This window comes from Mya arenaria, chromosome 8 (genome assembly GCF_026914265.1).
Source record: "Mya arenaria isolate MELC-2E11 chromosome 8, ASM2691426v1".
NCBI lineage: Eukaryota > Metazoa > Mollusca > Bivalvia > Myida > Myidae > Mya > Mya arenaria.
The window spans coordinates 59,086,714-59,108,969 of NC_069129.1; the positions used below are offsets into that span (position 1 = coordinate 59,086,714).

General features: G+C 34.7%; 1 protein-coding gene across 8 annotated transcripts in view; it reads right to left on the reverse strand.

The window, feature by feature from the left end:
- Nucleotides 1–1,998: 1,998 nt before the first annotated feature.
- LOC128242723 (septin-7-like) overlaps nucleotides 1,999–22,256 on the reverse strand; it is a 49,769-nt gene continuing 29,511 nt past the window's right edge. For 5 of the 8 annotated variants that reach the window (XM_052959986.1, XM_052959985.1, XM_052959981.1 and 2 more), the window contains 12 exons: nucleotides 18,313–18,616; nucleotides 14,373–14,479; nucleotides 13,029–13,129; nucleotides 12,095–12,229; nucleotides 11,447–11,564; nucleotides 10,421–10,513; nucleotides 9,935–10,083; nucleotides 8,745–8,861; nucleotides 7,967–8,102; nucleotides 6,926–7,068; nucleotides 5,578–5,592; nucleotides 1,999–4,698 (listed from right to left, as the gene is read on the reverse strand). In XM_052959986.1, the coding sequence (XP_052815946.1) occupies nucleotides 4,665–4,698; nucleotides 5,578–5,592; nucleotides 6,926–7,068; nucleotides 7,967–8,102; nucleotides 8,745–8,861; nucleotides 9,935–10,083; nucleotides 10,421–10,513; nucleotides 11,447–11,564; nucleotides 12,095–12,229; nucleotides 13,029–13,129; nucleotides 14,373–14,479; nucleotides 18,313–18,463 (1,299 nt within the window). In that variant the 5' untranslated portion in view covers nucleotides 18,464–18,616 and the 3' untranslated portion in view covers nucleotides 1,999–4,664. Of the gene's footprint in view, nucleotides 4,699–5,577; nucleotides 5,593–6,925; nucleotides 7,069–7,966; nucleotides 8,103–8,744; nucleotides 8,862–9,934; nucleotides 10,084–10,420; nucleotides 10,514–11,446; nucleotides 11,565–12,094; nucleotides 12,230–13,028; nucleotides 13,130–14,372; nucleotides 14,480–18,312; nucleotides 18,617–19,070; nucleotides 19,222–20,573; nucleotides 20,798–22,256 lie in introns of those variants that run through there. The other 3 variants (XM_052959984.1, XM_052959989.1, XM_052959982.1) reach the window with 3 other exon arrangements.

Consider the following 22,256-nt stretch of genomic DNA (forward strand, 5'->3'; position numbering starts at 1 on the left):
AATAGTCAGCATATATAGTGACCGATTGCTCAATTCAGTCATTCCATCAATTTCAGTTTGACGGCGTTTGATTGTTCTATTCGAAATTGGCCTTTATATTTGAACATTTTCCTCGTCTGCGGAGATCCGTCTTCGAGCATTTTCAATACTATGACTTTACACCTTCAAATGACTGTACTTAATTGCATTTTTTTTTTTAAATGAGTTTTATATATTTGAAAAAAAGTTACTTGCTCGTCCTGAAAGCTAATTAGATTTTCACATTTCCACTCCAAAAGTCGGAATCTTTAAACCAAGTAGAATGTTGTTCTTTTTTCCACGGGAACTGTTTCTGTCACTTGACCACTGAAAGTGACATTATAATGCCATATCTTCATAAGCACACACTTGTGAGCAAGTCATTTGAGAAAAGATTGTAAATCGGAGAGCAAAAAATTGGGCATCGGCTTATACATGAACTTGTAGTTATATTGTTAAGCATGTTATCGTCGCTGGTATTTTGAGCTTTTCGATTAAGGGATGAGCCTATACTGGAAAATACTATTCGTGAAAAATGTGACCACTTGTATGTTTTATGTGCATGAACGTAAGCCTCAGAGGAGCTGTCTTGAAATTATCATATGATCACTATAATATCTAGTTATCTATAATGGAAGCGCTTATAATTGAGTTTCGATTTCTTGAAATGCGGATACAGAACACCGAGAACTGGAATACATATACATGTAGCTGCCTCATTCAAAAGTTTTATAACGGAATATTCGTCTTTAATTACGTATATATGTATCTTGAAGACATCGTGCTTACAAGTGTGTTTTTGTGCAACTGCAACAACACCGTTGCTAATGTTCCCCTTTCTGCAATGACTAAAAGTATAATAGCAGATCGTGTTCCATTTAGTTCATACATGTATTTTAAAATGCTAACGTATATCACTGTTTTAAAAGCCTACATGTAATACTATGTGTTTATCATATAAACTAAAGTTAGACCCCCAATAAACTGGGATTAAATTCACCGTTCTAAAGCAGGAATCACATTTATCGGGAAAGGTGTTATGATGCGTGTGGTCCGTTTGTGACTCGTGCAGTGCCGTTTGGGCCATTACCATGTGCCTATAAACAGTACTTATATTTGAACTTGTGACTACTCAGGGCGTGTCCCTGTAGTGTTCATTATATTATTGATTACCTACGGACGCTGCCTAGAAATGGGTACATTTCTTTTTTAACATGCCCTGATGCAGGTAACGAATTGTAAATATCTATGCATGGAATTAAAAAAAGGTCACATTCAATGTTTTTTTTTGTTCCGTACATGTAGGTCAGGGTTATCTCCCGTCTGCCATGTTCTACATAGAAGTTTCAATTCAATTCATTGCTCAAGATTTAGTTTCATTAAAGGGGCATTCATCATAAAATAACATGTTAGCAATGAATTATCTAGCAATACCTCATCCAAACACTTGTTCAAATATGGAGTCGAAAAAGTCTTTATCTCCTATGTAAAATGTGCTACCGTAATGCATGTATGAGATCATGTCAACTTAATATTGATGCACGTTTGCCATATCATATATTTTGCAAATTGTACCACATTAGTCTATGACCTTCTGGGAAAAGAGAAATAAACTTGTAATAAACTTGTATAAATAAATAGTTTTATTCAGATTCTCTGTAACAGTATGGCTTCTATAGCATATACCATTCAACTTGGGCACACCAACCTGATGCCAATATTCCACTGAACTGTTGATTATTTAAATCCCAAGGGAGAATAACTGTAAACATATTATGGTCAGAGTTATGGGCCATGGAACAGGTGGACATTCTGTCTCTTTCAACATGTAATCCAAGTCTAGTGTGAATATCTTATATTATTGTTTTAGTTATGGGGAATGGTTCAAGTTTTCCACAATGTCACTGACGGCGTCAACAAGGCTATCACTATAACTGTTTTTCTCGAAACCCAGGTAAGCTAAAAAACAAAAACTCGACACAGTTTTATCTGTTTTATTAAATGTATAAAAATTATCAATGAATAAATGAATACACTTAAAATTACAATGATTATTTGATCATGATGAAAATGGAGAATATTTAATGATGATCATGGTTTTGAATGACATTGTTATAATACCACAATACCGATACATATACAACACAAGCTACAAAATAAAGTTTCCATTCCATCCCAAATGAACAATGAAAAAGAATCAACAATTTTATCCTTAGACGAAAAAATCTCTAATCACTTATTTGAAGTCAATAATTTTTGATGTCGTAGAAATAACATCACATGAAGTGAAACATTATGGAAGACATTGCCATGTAATTATGTTCTAAGAAATTGTACAATGGAAACAATAGTTTACTATGACATATAGACAGGCGTTTTAGGATAACATTACGTAAACCTGATTTGTTTATCAGACTTAGAAGGCATTAATGTCGAGATACAAATATACAATGGCTATATAAGGTTATATGGTTGTATTGCACTAGCAGGTATTGACAAAATATATAATAAGTTCAAGATTATTATAAGTAAGGGGTTTACTATAGTATGAAAAATAAATATACATTATTTACTTCCATTAAATATGATGCTTGGCATTTTACTACTTAAAACTAAGTTATCAACAATGTCCTACAAATAAACAGCTGACAGAAAACACTGCTGCGAAAACGTCAGGAACAGAAGAAGGGTATGTTTCATCCGCACAATGATCATTCAAACATGTTTAAATACTTGGAAGAAGATAATACATCTGTTACATGTAAACAACAATTGAATGTCCATGTATATGTCCGAAAAGGGCTAATTATGTTGAATTGTCCATGTATATGTCCGAAAAGGGCTAATTATGTTGAATTGTCCATGTATATGTCTGAAAAGGGCTAATTATGTTGAATTGTCCATGTATATGTCCGAAAAGGGCTAATTATGTTGAATTGTCCATGTATATGTCCGAAAAGGGCTAATTATGTTGAATTGTCCATGTATATGTCCGAAAAGGGCGAATTATGTTGAATTGTCCATGTATATGTCCGAAAAGGGCTAATTATGTTGAATTGTCCATGTATATGTCTGAAAAGGGTTAACTGTATAAAGTCTGTATTCCATGATTAGATTTCTTGAACTTTTGAACACATTTGCTTCCTGATTGTTTTTATCAGTTTAAAAAAGCAATGTCCAAATTCCAGATTATTTCCTTACACTCTAACCACAAATCTCAACCGTGCTCTTTTATTATAGGAAACACTACAACAATTGCTGACAAAAAGGCCACATTTATAAATAGTTAATTCGGCACCCCAAAACAACAAAAAAAATACCCGCAACCCAATTATTTGTTTAGCCACTCAGGGGGTCATAACTTTTGATTCCATTTTAAAATAGGGAGTCGTGGGTTTGGGTAGAAAAGACACCCCCTCCCCCCAGCCTGGCCCCCAAACTTATTACCTATCTACCACACCTAAAATATGGGAGGGGAAACCCCCAACATACTATTTATTAATAGTTGCCTTATGGTACAGAAAAATTGATCCTAATAACAACATTGTCAATTTAAATGAGTTTAGTAAATAAATGAGCAGTTTATTTACCCTGTTTCACTGTCTAACTCATTCTGGGAGAATTAACAAAATATAGAATTAACACATGCGGAATAATATTTTATGACAGTCATTCAATTTCAAACCACTCAAATTTATACCAGCTACAAATCCTACCGACATTGTTATAACATAAAGTTGCCTAAGGAACTACAATTTTACAAAACGCCACCTCTTGGCATCTTGAAAAGCGTTAAAATTAAAAGAACAGCACTTATACATGTATGTAAAACTGACAATACTTAATGACAAAGGCAAGAAGTTACATTATAAAACTGACATGAAGAAAGAAAAGACAACATTTAATGAGAATAATTGTTTTCTAAGCCTGCTTTTGAGCATAGTAATACAAGTATGAAGAGTTAAGCATACATCATTTTGAACGTCAATGCCCACAGCTTACATGATACACGTGTTGAAGAATGGTTAGAAATGATATTCAACCTCCACATGGTTTCATAGGGAACTTTCATGGTTAATTCTATTCATAAATTATGTTTCAGGATTCACTGACACGCAGGCAATGAATTTTACATGTGCGATAGAAAGTTGAAAATGTAAAATCTACACATCATCAATTAAAACAATACAAAACAAAACTACAACATTACATGTATCTGCCTCATGATTTTGGCACTCCTTTGATTGGTCCATTTAATGTTATAACACACTTATTATTTCACGAAACACTCGTCCAATGACTAACCCGCATTTATACTTAAACCTGACTAAGCTACACTGTTTAACTTTCATTTTTTTTAGTTGTTATAATAAATGGTTAATTTTGAAGCTTGAATTCCGTTACAATTACTATCTGTTATTATTATTATTATTATCTTCATGTTTACATAAGCAATAAATGTTATATGTATTTGTAGTTAACCTTATATCTGCAAATTGAAAACCGAAGACGGTATTTTTTTTGTATATTTATAAAAGATCTCTTTGAACACATGAACCAGTCTGGTTGGATGCTGCCTGCTCTCTGCCATTGTTATCCATTTCCTAATGGAAACCAAACTTGTTACTCTGGCTACCATTTGTCCCTCAGAATAATCCTTTTTTCGTTTTTTTGTGCGCACTGAAAGAAATATAACAATCACGTATGATAAAATTGACAATTATAAAACGCTTGTCGTTCATGCATAAATTATAGGTATTAATAATAACTGATAACGACAATACTGCAAGAAGATACAGGTAGAAACTAAACAAATCAATATAACAACAAAAACAATGTTCTACCTCACGGTTACACTAAGGTATTAATATCTCTTGGTTACATCACACCAAATGTTAGCACCCTCTAAACACCAAAAAATACTGTATTTATTTATTTACAAAAAAATTCAAAATATTCTTAAAAAGATTATTGTGCAGTTGAAATACATGAAACCTACATTTTGAAATTATTGAAATATTTACTAGTTTTCAGGGTTTGGAATGATGGATGGTTAATATTTACTGGCTAATTTTTAATAGATATAACAATTTGAACTTGCTGTTGCTAGAAGCCTGTGCGTAGATGGAAAGCTGACAAGACATGATATAGTATTGTATCATGTCATACCAGGTGAGCAGTTGTAAATACGGGTTGTTTTTCAGGAGAACTTACAAAACATTATTACAAAAATTGGCACGTGTATTAACTTATTAAGCAATATTTTTTTTTCAATTCAAGCACTTAATTATTTCTGAAATACATACAAACTTACAAGACTCAAATTAAGATTGACTGGTTTTAAGCCAAAGTATTGAATTGAATTGATTGTTCTATGTGTAAGCATCAAATTAAAGTATAATATCATATATAACTTAATGAGTTGATTAAGTAGTGTGTTAAGCCTAATACAAGCCCAAATGCTGAACTAAACTCATAATAACCAGAATTTCAAAATGTAAAAATCAAACAAAAAATACCACTACATAAGTGACGAGGAAAATAAAACAAACGAATTACCCCTTATCTTTGTGGCTAGAGAAAAAGAGTAAACACAGATATCAACTACAACACACATGTTTATTGATATACATTGGACACAACAGTTACTTCTGAAAATTTATTACCATTGTATAATATAATCAAGTGTATTTAAAGCGGACTTTACTACTAAAATAAACTGTTGATTTCACTTGTCTTTATACCGTTACATACAGTTTTTATGTAAAAGACATGTTTTTTCTTCCAAATGTACCGTTTTTCTTCCTAATGTACTGTTACTTGTAAACAAATAAGAAATAGAATTGTTTTGAAGCAATCAATACACCAGTTCCATGTGATCAGTTTCCTCCTTTTTACTAACACTATTTTCTCAAATATTTTGAACAAAACTACAGGTACCGGTAGTCCACTTATTTTCTTAAAAGTAAAACATCCTTGATTCAAGCCCAAAGTGTACAAATTTCCTTTATCAGACTTGAACAATCATCTTTAATGCATTTATAAAATAGGATCTCTATAAATTGATGCTTTAGAGCCAGAAAAACACAGATTTTATATTTTAAATATTATGTCCCATTAATGCAAGAACTCAATATATACTTCAACCTATGTTTAAACAAGCTTAAGTGGTGGAAAATTCCCACCTGGATTAAGTGGCCACCTGTCTTAAGCAGCCACTTTGTCCTTTTCCCAAAGGTTGCCACTTAAAACATGTTTTACTGTACTTCTATGTACATATATTGAGTTCTTCCACTAGGGTGTTGATCTATAGGTTTCCATTTTCTAAAACACACAATACTATTTGTGACATCTATTCTACATGTGAATTCCTCTTCCTCTTGGTGTCAAAAGCCAAAGACACCAAGTAAAGGCATGAGAATAAAAGTAACAAAGGTAACCGTTTCTCCAACATGCCATAATGCATTTCAATCTTAAATCCCCTGATAATAAGCTTTATTCCCTTTATGAAAAAAAAACAAAATATTTAGAAAATAGCATTGCAAATGGATGAACAGATGCCAAAGCTAGCCTCTTTCAATTGGTCAAGGAGTAAAACAACATTTAGATGAGCCCCAGTTATGAGGCTTGCTACATATATGTATAATGTCATAGCGTAACAGGACTGGTGTAACAAGAATATCTTGAACTAACGTTTAGTTTTAGCCAAGGTAATAAGTTCTTTTAAAGACTCTTGACTGTTGTTGCAGACTAGTGCTATGAAACTACATGTACATATATATTTTTAAATGAAAAACAGACCATCTTTATATATCTTAAATGCGTGTTACATGACTTTGTACATGATATTCTCATGCCGGTGTGACATCACTTCTATCCCCTAGCTGTGCCCCACCCAAATACTCACTCTTTAACGTTCTCCAGCGAGTTTGAGTACCCTGTCGACTCCTCCCACATTTGTTTCTCCTTATCAAAGCTCTTCCACTTCTCATCCAGCTCCTGCTGTTGCTGCTCCAGGCTCTTCTTCATCTGCTCAGAACGCTTCTGCAGCTGTAACAGACAAATACATCCTGTCCTATGAAAATTCATCTCCTTCAACATTCCAAAATTAACTTGCAGCAATATAACATTCATAATAATGTCATATCATTTTCAATATTTCTACTTTTGACTTATCATTAGCATGGTTTCAACCAAATATTATTTGACAAGCTTATATATTTCACACAACACTATCACTTGACTGTATGACTTAACGAAGAAATCCTATATCCAACACTCACATAAACCAAGTCTTCCAAATTTTGTGTGATTTCTTATATATAACCAAGCCCCATATCCCCACTTATCAGCTTTTTGGTGCTAGAATTTGTGTGATATTTCTATAAAACCCAACCCTGTATCACCCTCTTGCATCAGCCTCAGAGTCCTTGAGTTTCTGTGATATTTCTGTTACCAAACCCCGTATCACCCTCTTACATCAGCCTCAGAATCCTTGAGTTTCTGTGATATTTCTATGTTACTCAACCCCGTCTCACCCTCTTACATCAGCCTCAGAGTCCTTAAGTTTCTCTGATATTTCTATGTTTCTCAACCCCGTCTCACCCACTTACATCAGCCTCAGAATCCTTGAGTTTCTATGATATTTCTATGTTACTCAACCCCGTCTCACCCACTTACATCAGCCTCAGAATCCTTGAGTTTCTCTGATATTTCTATGTTTCTCAACCCCGTCTCACCCACTTACATCAGCCTCAGAATCCTTGAGTTTCTCTGATATTTCTATGTTACTCAACCCCGTCTCACCCTCTTACATCAGCCTCAGAATCCTTGAGTTTCTCTGATATTTCTATGTTACTCAACCCCGTCTCACCCTCTTACATCAGCCTCAGAATCCTTGAGTTTCTCTGATATTTCTATGTTACTCAACCCCGTCTCACCCACTTACATCAGCCTCAGAGTCCTTAAGTTTCTGTTTCTTCTCCTTGACTTTCATCTCGAACACCTGCTCCATCTCAGCCTCCATCTTCTTCATCTTGGTGTCATGTTCCCGTTTCTCCTCTGCCATCTGTGACAATGGGTCCCTGGAGTATGGAGAAGGGTTAATGACAAGATGCCGACCACCCAGAAATATATATTCAAAATCAATAAACCAATGCAGAGGTTTACTAGTCACATGATTACCTAAACAAACAAATGAACATGAATTTACATGCACGTTCACTATTTTCTCTTGTTAAACAAATAAGGAAATTATTATGGGGTTGCAATCTGATTTACACATCATATGAATTGTAATTTTGATTAATCTTGATATTATCAGGTGCTGATTTCCTTAATAACTTTAAGCTGCATGTATGCATCCCTTCAACATGTAGATGGACAATCTTAATTTTTGCTTAATCTTAACATAATAAATTTGGCCTTTTTTTCTTGTCTATTCCAAGTTACTTGTTTGTTTTTATAAGTAGCAAATACTAATACAGAAAATGAATCTAATATATAAACACACATACAGATAATTGTGACCCCTAAAGCCATAACTATGCATAATCAGGATACTGAAATTAACTTGAAAGTTAATATGAATTGCCATCCCTAAAGGACTATCAAATTTCGAAGGGGCAGTTTTTTTAGCAACTTTGGTGGAAAGTACAGTTAAATAAGGTATGCTATTTCACTAAGCCACTCCTACACAATGGTCATAACAACAGGGTGACACATACTTGGTGAGTGATCCAGGCTTGATCTTGCCGTCGGTGTTGGCGGGGGCCAGCTTGTTGTAGCGGAAGTTCTCATAGTGAACGTTGTTTGTCACATCCTTCAGGTCCTGCATGTGGGTCCTGACAATACACAGACAAGTTATGAATGTTGGAGCTTGTCCTGACATTACACAGACAAGATAAGCTTGTCCTGACAATACACGGACAAGTTATGAATGTTGGAGCTTGTGCTGACAATACACGGACAAGTTATGAATGTTGGAGCTTGTGCTGACAATACACGGACAAGTTATGAATGTTGGAGCTTGTGCTTCTGAATGTTGGAGCTTGTCCTGACAATACACGGACAAGCTATGAATGTTGGAGCTTGTCCTGACAATACACGGACAAGTTATGAATGTTGGAGCTTGTCCTGACAATACACTGACAAGTTATGAATTTTGGAGCTTGTCCTGACAATACACGGACAAGTTATGAATGTTGGAGCTTGTCCTGACAATACACAGACACATATTAAGCTATGAATGTTGGAACTGACAAACATAGCATCATAAGTTCATTTAAGTAATTTTCCTGACAATACACAAACAAATAGGTCAATTACGTTGAAATTTGCCCTAACAAACAAAGTCATAGAGGTTTTGTACATTTGAACTTGTCCTAAAAAACAAAGAAGATGAGAGGAGAGTACTTGTCATGACACATATCCTAACATATCTATGTTAGTGATACTGATTTCATGAAAGTGGTAATTTCTGTTGCAGATTTTTTTATTCATAATGATCCATTATGATATGTTTTGATACCAAACATTGTTTTCCTACATGTATTCAATAGCGCCACAAGCAGATGTCAACACTCGTCTTTGTTTCTTACTCAAAAAGGGGGCATAACTCAAACTAATTAAAGCCATAATTATGGGCCTTTCAATACCTGTGCCTTTTGCCTCCAGCAATGTGGGTACAATGTTTAATTAGAATATCTTTGAACAGTTCTATGAGTTGGGGCCAGTGTAAAAGTTGGTGCCTGCAGACAAACACACCAATGATATCACAGGAACAAATGATTTTTTTTTTTAGAAGAACACGCAAGCTTATAATAGAAAACACCAGAGCTTATGAGCATTAAGTGTTCATAAGTCAAACTAATGAACTAACATAGAAAGAAAAATACCCAATGTGACCATGATTTACCTGATAAGCATATTCCTGAGTGCAAGGAAGTCATTATGTTCGAGGTTTTCCACCTCCACGATACCCCAGGGGTACTGTCGACCCCGGATCCGCTTTCCGCCGGCCTCTGTAACTGTGTTACTACCAACTACAGCAAATGGTACCCGGTCCTGTAATAGAAGTCAATATATTCATAGGTCCTTTGAGTTCATTTGATGTTATTATCCACCGAGTCAAATGGGCTGATAAGCCTTCATATTTCAGATGAAAAAAGGATTATTTTTTGTTATTGTTTATTGTAATTCATGGAATATTTGTTTGTGCTGATAATAGTTAAGTTTGTCAATCTAACATTAATTTTGATACAGAAACTTGAAGCGTTCACAAGAAACACTGATAAATTTTCCAAATATGAAGCATTAACGAGTTAGAATTTCCCAAAATGAAATGTGCAGGTCTATTCCCAATTTTTGCTGAAAACCCCCTGATCCAGGCTGTTGTAGGTACCTTAAGTTTCTTCTGAATCTTGTTTTCCTCTTCATCATCACACTCGGGGAACTCGTATATCTTGATCTTATGCTGCGCTATCTCGTTCAGGATCTGAAATTGTACAAGTGCTCATGAGAGATTTTATATCCATAAAATGGCATGATAATAAACATATGAGGGCTGTTAAAGAAGTTTATAGACTTTAATAACTCTTAAATATTATAATGTATTAATATGAACCCAAAGTCATAATAATAAATCTCTTGGACAGATAACACATCAAAATGTTATTTTTCTCAGTACACGAGCAAAATGTAGAATATCAAGACAAGAAAATTGAAATCATGTTATGCTAGGGCAGCACACTTCACATTAAATTAGGATTCTACATATATAGTAATGTTATAAATCATAAATGTGGAAATTTTCCCCTCTCATTGTCATTTTATACCGTAAAGATATGGCAGTAACAGCCCTAAGGATAACCATACCTGTTTTAGATTGGTAAAGTTTTGTACCTTAGAATATGTAGTTCTTACCTATTACGCTTAAGATTTGTTTGATGTGGTAAATGTTCATGATAGGCACTCTGGTATTTTATTTTCTTTAGCTAAGATTAACCAAAATTGATACAGACACTCATTTTTATGTCAAGTTTCACTTTTGATCTTTGTTTATTTTATGCTCTCTGGTTGAGATTTTTAGTGAAATAAAAATGACCTTTCACGGTTTTAAAAATCCTTTAAGGCATATATCATAAAAAGGAAAATTGTTTGTTTCAGTGTTGAAATATATTGCAATCTTACACTTCAACAAACTATTATCCTCTATATCATCAGTCATCGAAATTAGTTTTTGAATACAAGCCCGAATATACTACTGCTTGGCATTACATTTTTTAACAAGCCCTGTTGATGTAAATCCCCGAATTTGAGCAAGCCCTGAAAGCATTTTACCAGTGCAAGGCTTGCGGGCTTGTGCTAATTACGACCACTGTATCATTACTCTTAATCTCTCTGGGGGCATTATACATGAGTCACTTACTGTTTTCTTGAACTCCCTGCACTCATCTGGTGTCTGTGTGTCTGCCTTAGCTATCAATGGAATTATGTTGACTTTATCGTGGAGACGACGCATAAATTCTACATCTAATGGTTTTAACCTGAAAAGTTCAAAAAATAATATCAAAAATCGAAATTCATAAAAATCACTCAATTTCTGAAGCCTCTTATTAGAACAAAGGTGAAAAATATGGATAATTTTTATGGTATAGAAAAAATATTTTATTTGAACTGTACTGTAGACTCTCAACCCCATCACATTATTTTTTTTCAATTTGCATATTGAGTATAATTTCAAACAATCATTAATTTGACTATAAAGACTTCAACACTATGTTCAATTTAAAACCTTTCTGTCAAACAAACCACATCTGGTGACAAACACTTATTTCATCATTTCTTTTTGAGAAAGTTTAGAGCTATTTTGCTACAAGATTAAATCTTCCAAAGACAGATTTAAATCCTCTTTTATATCAGCCATTTACAAGCCAAACTCAAGCTTTTAATGTCTAATCAAGACCAAAGAATAGAACCAGCCTTCATCTGGCTTAAAAATCCGGGAAAGTTCACAAACATGACATCAAAACCAAATTACTCTTATACTGAAACAAATTAGGAAGTGCACCCATACCCATGACCGGTGGGAGCTATGAAGTATAGGCAACAATGGACGCGGGTGTCGGCCGTTGTTGAGCGGACCACCTTGGACTCGTTGGTGAGGTATTCCTCGTATTTACAGTCTATGAAGTCTATCACTGGCTGCCAGCTGAAATATAATTAACATAATACATTACAGTAGGCTGTGTTCATTTTGCAAGGCATTTTTTTCAATTTCTAATATTTTGTTACAGCTAAGATCATAAGGTAAAAAACTTGTGATGCTATTATCTAAACATCAATTTTTGATCAAAATTTTTTTTTTCCACTTTACTAGATTTCAATCTAGAATTGATTTGCCAATATGTGCGAAAATTAAACCTTGCAAACTTTATGTAATCTACAGCACTGAACCGACATGATTTTTGTGCAAGTAGCTTGCATGCCTCTCCAGATGCTTTACTACAATTATATCAACTGAATGCAACAAATGAGTAATCATAACATTTGTATTTTTTCAAGTGTCTTCTTTCTGACCTTGACAAAATAAAAAAGAGTGTTAAAGTCATGGACAACACCAAGTGAAATCACAAAGGAAGTATCTGCATCATGATCAATTCAGAGTTGTAGTCTATAATTTCATTCCAAAAATTGCGATGCAAATATACTTGGCAAAAAACTTCGTGCAATGAAGCCTTTAAAAATTTATTATTCATGTCAATCAGTCACAAGTGTCAGGCATGTTAGGAAAATGTAAATTATAAACAGATTTCACTTACATGTAGGTGAATTACTATTCATTAATCATTTACAGCATAAACAAAACACTTAATATAGGCTTTTAGACACAAAATATGTTATTTCATTTGTTTTATTATTTTTAATAGCCCAGACTTGACTCGGGCTTGCCAGCTTGTGTTCATCACTGTTTAATCAATCTGGCATTCAGAAGTCCCACTGTCACCCACCAGTTACTGTTATCAACTGCATCCCCGAAGCCGGGTGTGTCAACCACAGTCAGTCTCAACTGGACTCCATTCTCCTTCAACGCCACATTTGTCTTGTCTACCTGCAAACAGAGACCCAGTCATGAAAAACAAGACAATATTAGCTCTTATAATCTTCTATGCTGATTGGATGCTATATATAGACATGAGGAACTCACGTCAGTCAGAACGGCTCTGAACCAGATGCAGTGTGTTAAACTGACGGGTTAAACATGCATTTAATTTGCAATTATGAAAAAAATGCAGCAATAGACTCTGAGTTTTTCAAGTAAAGATCAAGCATATCATGTATAATTATATTGAAGGTGTGACCAGAACTTAACTAAAAAGATGTTGAGTTTAACAAAGCATCTCTTTTAGAGCCAACGGAAGCTGTATCAGTGTAGAAGTGTCTAAGAAGAAGCTTGGACAAACAGGTAACAAGACTCATGACACATGACTTTTGAATTTAGAAGTAACATTTTCAGGATATACGCAAAGCCATGCAAGAGAGTTTCAAGAAATTCTTCTCAAAGATTTATAGATATAACTTCTACGCCAAACCCATCTCAAGCAACTCCACTACAGTTGCTGTTTTATGATTTCATCTTTATTTATTTTATGAAATCACCAAATAGCACACAGTGCAATGATTCTATCGCACTTGTGCGCATGTTTCCAGGGAAGTCATTACATGAGCACTTGCCGAATTCATGATATCGCCGCAATAAAACTACATCTCGAAACACAGCTAACTAGCAATGAATCTTGATAAGATAAATAGATGTGACATTTTAATTCTCACTTTCAAGAGCTAGATGTCTGAGAATGTTTTCATGTTTCAGATTAAATCCAAGGACAAGTCATGAAATGTTAACTGCCATACCCCTGGTAGGGTTGTTTAGTAAATCCATTTAATTATGCAGTCATGACTTATAACATATCTTTAAAATTATAATAATTTTATTTTTCAACTGATAATTGCTGTTTTTTTAAGTAGATATGCCTGGACTGGGACTAGAGTCTCTGACCCACTATGATGGGCACACCGTGCAGCTAAATGATGTCGACCTTGCCGACTCAACGAGGCGGGCAACCCAAATCAGGGGTGCTTAAAGGCATCAAACAATCTGGACGATGATTGGCTAAGTGGCTGGTCACAAGAAATTTGGAACATTGTGGCACATGATGTACTATTATGTATTTCTTTCATGTTACATGCAAAACTTACTGCGGTCCTTATACTGCATGGAAAGGAGAACATAATGTCATGTACAGGGATTTTTAAATATACAACTAGCAGCTGAAGTTGTACTCAGTACTCACCTTGACAGTCTTCTGTATTCTGTGTGACGGTCCCGGGTACTCTGCTGCGTACAAGTCTGTGAGGAACAAGGAGTTGATGAGGGTGGACTTTCCCAGGCCTGACTCCCCTGAAAATACACATTATGTTTGTAGTTAATAGCATAGTTGCTTCCCCTTGAAGTAAGAATTCCATTATTTTAATAACTGCACAAGACTGTTATATTAGAAGGCTAGATCTTTTAACATGGTTTGGTTAGGGTTACATCCTTTTTAAAACAGGTCGGGTAGGAAAGCCTTTTTTATTTTTTATTATGCTTTATGTAAGAACATTATTGTCACCGTTGGAGAATGTAGTTAAAATACTCTTCAGTATAAAGCTTTAATGGTTTTAAACTTACACACACTTTCACAAAAAAAAAATATATATTTTTTTTAACTAACTGACTGTATAGATGGTAGGGTCGGCGTCTATTTCTTAAGTAGGGTCAGGTGACCCTGAATATAGATATTTTTAGGCTTACGCAGCTGTACACTGATTTTTATTAAATGATATAATATTGGTAACAGGATACAGTACAAACAACCCATAAAAATAGCATGGTAAGCTAGTCAAAGTACAGATCACTCATAAAACACACTTACGCATATGTTCAATGTCAGATATTAAATCTGTATATGAAACTATGCTGACGATGATGAGTCAAATAACAAGGATGTTTGCCTGATGACATGCAGGAAGCACAATGAATATTGCTACATTGTATAATGTAAATGACAGTAAATAAAAAAAGGAAGACAAATTCTGTATCAAACTTACGAATATGGAGGATTAAAACTAACAAACATAGAATATTTTCTTGACTCAATAAAAGCCTTATTATAAGTTAAATGATACTTTGATGACAACAATAAAAGCCAATTGAAAATCTTCTTCAATCATATATATAAACATCATACAAATGTGTGTGTATGAATGTTTGTGAGTGCATGTATGTATACAAACGCGCTTGTGTTTGTGGTTCATGTTTGTTTGATTTTTTATGCGTGCACTTTGGTGTGCAAATGTATGAGTATATGTGTGTGTGTGTATGAGCATTATTGTGTTTGTTTATATGTGAATCCTATCAAAATGCATAGAATTGTTGTATACGGTGAGAATTTAAAACTGTGTGCTGATATATACTCTATGTAAAAAATAAATGAGAAAGAAAAAAATGTAAACGACAGTGCCTTTCAAAAATGACAAATAATTCACTTTCTTCATGCTGTAATCCTGACAGGGTTCAAATTTCAGGACCGACACATCAGCAAAAAAATCAACTTTTTCTTTCATTTTGAAAATATGTACCCATTATATCTGCACCATTAACAAAGAAAAAACATTCTATAAACATTGAGACATTAAGATGGCAGGTGTCCAAATACTATAAATTCCTACACACATTTCACCCGATTAATTTCATTCATGCCAAAACATTATATGGGCTGTATGATAAGTGTGTTTATCAGTTACAACCAGACTGGCCTCCCATTACATTTCGTATCAATATTTACTGACCCTATGCACGATCCTTCCTGCTTTCTTATTTCTCGGAATTCATTTTCGACATACAATTTTGCCAAATGAATGTGCGTGCGTAAGAGTGTAAAAACACATTGATAAGTATGAAAAGCGAAGGCAATACTAATGTTTTTGCATTGAAATGCACTGGATTTAGTCAAAACGTCCAATTCTAATAGACAACGCAAGGTAATTATCAATGATGATAAATTCGGCAGAGTGGAGCGTTGCCATGTACTGCGCAGCGTGTACTCCTCTTCGCTAGTCTGGACAATACTTTACACTATTTGTCAGCGAGATCATGGCACAGATGTCTAATCACGGAAACTTGTCCAAAACTTCTTTGCAACCATCAATCGAAATGTAACGAAAGATCAAAAGCAGTCAGTTGTTTGAAACAAAAAACAGCACCCCCAGGGTAATGACTTAAATGTTTAATCTCGTTTAATATAAATACTCATTGAAAACCCATGATTTAACTCTTTGAAAAATAACGAGTGTAAAAACAGAACATTTCAATTAAAGACAATTATTCAGGAACATAAATATACACTACATGTTAAAGGTTTGTGACAATCAAGGAAAAAAAAGACAAATATTTTAGCAAGTCTGTTACGGGACACTACAGTGTGCCTATATTACTGTGAACATTAATTAACTTCCATTTCAACATGCCAATTTTGGTGAAGTGTTTTTATCAAATGCCAATGAGACGTGACACAATGCATCGAAACTTAATTAAATAATGAAAACTGAAACCTAACAATCATACAAAGATATGACTATGGTCTTTCTGAAGTTCTATTAATATCATGAAGCTCTTCATTCATAAAATTCCAATTATCTTTTGTAAGCATTTTCCTTATCAAACTTTTCTCTCCCAAATTGAAGGGCCAATTATCTCCAGGTTTACTCAAATAACAGGGAAGTTGTTCATATAACACAATAGCTCATCTGAGCAACGCCCTAGATCTGGAGAAATGTGGACTCTCCCTGCAAAATCTATACAAGATCAGCTGAAATCAGCTCTAGCCTGTCTAGACCGTGGGGCAAATATAGAACAATTCCAGAACTTCATCAAATGTCCTATTATTCTGGGAACAGAAATAGAAATCTTTAAATTCTGCAACAATGGAGGTTTTTTTCCTCAAACATTTGTTAATTCCTTTAAATTCTATGCCTGAAAATGATACGTTTATTTTGCAAAAAAATGCTGATATCTGAAATTGCACATTTCAATGAATAAGAGCAAACTGAATTAACTCCAGCAATTGCCCAACAAAGTTAATGCATTGTCATACAATTTCACCATTTACATGACATTAATAATGACAACCAATCTAGGATTCCCTGTACATAAGTATTAAAATTTACTGCCGACAGCAAAGTATACTTTACAGCATAGGGACAAAACACCTGGTCACCCAAAACTTACACTCCAGGATCTACATTGACAAGAATATGGTAGCAGGGAAAGTTTATCTTACAATTAACTGAAACTGATGCCTTATAATCAGCCACTGATATGGGGGCCTGAACAATTTATAGTTGTCAGGTGAAAGCAAATATCTGACAGAATAGATGCCAAATTGTTGTGAAAAATAATGATGACAAACTATGTGGCATCTGAAACTACTAGTGGATCCAGGCAGGGGGGAGGGGGATGCCCCCCCCTACTGTACTAAAATACACCCAAAATGCACCATTTCACCGTTTCCGACTAGTAATTGTTAAAATTTTCTAAGGGCAGTACCAAACCCCCTTGCCAACATGTTTTATAGGTGCAAGTCATACAGTTACGTCCCTAAGTTATGCCCCCTCTAACGTCAAATCCTGTTTCCGCCCCTGGAACCACAATGCAGCCAAGTTTCCCTTGAAATTGTAGGCACCAGAGGCTTGAATAACAACAGTTGCTTAGATAATAACATCAGTTGCTTCCACTCAATCTCAAAAATGTGTTTGAATTATTGTAATCTTGATAAACAACTCTGGAGTGTTTGGGATCAATTTTGAACAGTATCAAACTATGCAGGGGGGTAGAACTAAATAAGAGAAGTTTTTTTTTCCAAAAAAATGTTGAAAACAGACGATGAGTTTATGGAAGATCACCGCCATAGCAATTACTCACATTCATGTCCAGGCAGTCAAAATTAGGCTTTCAAACGACAAGCCTGAGTTCCACAAACAGCACATTGCTGTATGAAATAAAAAAAATTGATTCAAGCCCAAAAAGCATTTTACCAGAGCAAGGCTTGCGGGTTTGTGACAATTTTGATTGCTGGTTCAGACGAGCTTTAAAGATAATTAATGATGATACGTATGTTATGAAAGTGTGCTTGCCATTCCCAAGAACACCTATGTGTTAATCAAATTTTAAAGCAATATTTAAAACATACTAACCTACTACCATCAATGTGAAGTCAAATCCTCTTTTCACACTTTTTCTGTACACCTGGTTCGGTAAGTTTGCGAAACCGACATATCCTTCCAGTTCTTTAGTAGTGTCCCCATATTTCCGATCCCGTTCCTTTTCTTTGTCCTCCGTCGCCATGTTCTTCACTGGTTCCCTTATTGGCGGGTCTCGATTTCTTTCAGTACCTCTATCTGGTCGTTCGGACGTAAATCGCACATTCGGGTCAAACTTTGGGGTAGGGGCAGTTAACTCTGCGTTCTTGAAGAATGCTTCACGCTTGGCCGAACTCAACTGAAAGTAAAGAAAACGGTATGTGAAACTTGGCTACAAACACCTGACATTCATTCCACAAAGATAAGTTTCATCAACAATACAATGCTCACACATAGATGATTTTGTAGCCGACTTTAAATGTCACCCGAGACAGCCTGTTATTATATTGTGACCTAAAATAATCCAGCTTCACTTTCACCGAAATATCTCTTACTCCTTGAATAGAAAGAAGATCTTTCCAACAATATGAAACCTATCACTGAACATTAAGTGTTATATATCTAAGTATTCTATATTCAAGTAATGACAAAATAATGACCATTTTAGTAACACTGTAGATCAGATAAGGTTTATGTATGTAGATGTTTTATTACAAAGGTAACCATTTCAATGAGACAATCCCTTCATTATATTATTAATAATGTACAGTCACAACCTGCAAAATAACATTGATAAATTATCGTAGACATACAAGAAAAGGTAATACTCCACATTCAGAATCACAATGTAACCCAACAATTACACTAAATACATGAACCAGTCATACAGTCCTTGCAATCTTTACGAAATGCAATGAGGAACAAGATGACTTTATCCTTCAGGCAGAGCTAACTACTTGAACTATCTGCTTTCGCAAATCTGCATTATAACCTCTCAAATATGAAGCGGAAATAGCGCCTTTTTTCACTTTTTTTTCTTAGAACTACTGCCTGGTTTACATTTCACGTCCTTTACACAAGTAGCTAGCTGTCTCTCAACTGAGTTCCCGAGAAATCAATGTCTTCCAGATTTTGGAACAAGCCTTCCCAAGTCCACAAGACCGTAGTCTCTCATAGACAAACACTTACGTATTGTTTATCTCTTATTTTTTCCACCAAGACTTTCCTCCTGAGCACACAGATTGTTTTCAAGACTTTTAGACATAAAAGGCAAATAATATAAGATCTCCCAATTGCTTCAGCGGTTTATATTGTGTATCGTGCGACTGTGTGTAGACCTCGCAAATAATGCGACAAATCTTTTAAATCTTACAATAGCAAAAATAATGGTGATAACATCATTAAAATAGTTAAGATTTAGAGATCACAGTCTGTAATTAAACTTTAACAGGCTAGTACAATACCATATAAGAGAAATGCTTCTTTTTATTTTACAATACATATAAGGTTACAGAATATCAGAAGAAAGCCGAGCCATGACAAATAAAAGGCAACCAATAAACTGGAGGTCGCTCAACTCACAATCCAGTCATCGAAATTAGGCTTTTGGATAAAAAAGCTCTTATTCTAACACTATAATTGCTGGTCTGTGCTTGGCTCCAAATCTTTTTTTAACAAGCTCTGCTAATGTAAAAATATGAGTTTGAACAAGAGAGTGTATTTCACAAGTGCTGCGGGCTTGCGGCTAATCTCAACCACTGCCAAATTATATATTCCCTTGAAAACCATGTAGTTCACATTCTTGCATACAACTCCTATGGACTATAACTGCAACCTTGTAACAATTAGAACCCAAACTCTCTCTGTTTTTTCTACTTCAAATAGTACATCACAGCTGAAATGAACCATATAACTGAACAATAAGGGAACCAAACTGCAACAAAAGTCCGGTGTTTCCAGGAAATAATAAGATGATGATCGAGGCAGCATGGAGAATGGAACGAGCTGCTAATTGTGTGCAAGAGTGATACATGTAGCTGGGAGCCAGGACAGACAGTGATGGATGGAAAACACTGACTGCAACAGTTCTAGTAACGCACACATTGTACATGATTAACAAGGAATACTGATATTCAAATTCGAAACGAGAAAATATCAACATGTTCAACTTCATAACTATACTTTAATTTAGCACAAGAAATCACATTCAGAAATTTCTCCCCTTCACTTATAATCTCAGAGCATGTTATGATAAAATCAAAATTCCAAACAGCTTTTAAACAGATTTTTTTTAATAAAACACACACATACTGTACCTCAAAGTTCTTGAAAAAATCCATCCGAGAGTTTTCTCTATGTGACATTCTACACTTGAATATATCCTTTTATATCCTCTCAAAACAATACAAGAGCCTCTTTAGAACCTATATGAGGGTGTGTAAATCATTCGAAACACAATCTTTAACTATCAGACAGTATAAAACTGGCTGAATTCTCCAACATCATGTAAAACTAATGGTCTTTATACATTAACCTTGGTGCCTTCAGGTATTATTCACCCTTTCTAAAACCGATATATTTCCTTGAGAATTTATAAAACACAATAAATTGATTAATTTCCTTCTTTGCTTTTTGTTTAATTTCCTTTTTTATACACTTCACATGTTTAAGCAACTTTATCATTAACCGCAAAAAAAATTCACATCAAGTGGAAAACATTTTTTTCTGATTTTATAACATTTCACACAAAATTACTTCTCCTTTCTTTAATGTTAAGAAAAAGCCATAAACTCGATACACCCAACACAAATTTCTCATAAACCTAGCATTTTTATAGCATTTTCTATCTATTTCTTACTATATTTCAAACAAGACCTCTAATAAGTTTTCACCTGAGTGGCTCATACAGTCAAGGATGGACTCTTGTTTGTCAAAAGGCATTGTATTAAATTGGGGCATTCCTGGTCAAACAAACATACCAACCATCCTCTACAATGAAGTGTCCTTAGAAAAGGTTCAAAAGTTTGAAATTTATCATTATAACAGAATAGGAGATCTTCAAGAATAATAGGATCATATGACCAACTGATACATTAAGCTGATATCCCCGGTGTCAATCAGTCAAGTTTTTCATTAATTTTGTTCCATCAATGTCCCTCATACAATTTTGGATGGAGACCTTACCTAAGCTGATGGTATAAAGAACCAAAATTCAAAGCCAAGATTTTACAAGTTTCTTTGAGTGTGTTTTTGTATACAAGTGGCAGGGTGGCATCTAGAACTTGGTTTATATTGAAGCGCCCCACCAAAATTCCTCAAGTGTTCGGGGTGGGTCGAATCTACACAGCCTCATAATCATAACTAAAAGATCAAGCAGCCTCATAACTTTCACTCTTTTTGCACAAACGTTTAGTTTTGTCTATCTAACATGCAGGCCTGGAAGCACCTGGCAGCATCCTCGGATATTGTTAATGCATTTCCTCTCCCTCAGTATTACTTTGATCATCTATTTATAAATTTGCAGGAGATCTTGAGTTAAAAAATAATGTATGGACTTTTCAGAACTGCATGGAGTCAACATTTACTTCTGTTTCGCTTTGGTCGGCTAGTTTTTTTGGGGGGAGTCAAGGGAAGAAGGGGGATGTGGGGGATCTGTATATGTTCTCTTTCCAGACCAAATGATAAGTATTTGGCACTGCAATTTTCCAGCGCAATCTGATTAAAATTTTGCAAGAAAGAAATAGCAAAGCATGTTAAGCAGAATCTGTGTTTTTACATGTGATGAAGAAATCCAAACACAATGCAGACCAAGCATGGAAAATGTAGGGTAGATCAAAGGCTAAATTCCACTATTAGTCTTCTCACAGGTGAACTGGTACTCAGAAACAATAACAAAGGTGTATAATACACCTAGAAATCTAACTTCAAATCATCCACGAAGCTAAGGCTTATCTCTAAATCAGAACAGATACATAAAATTGTTATTATTAGAATTTCAA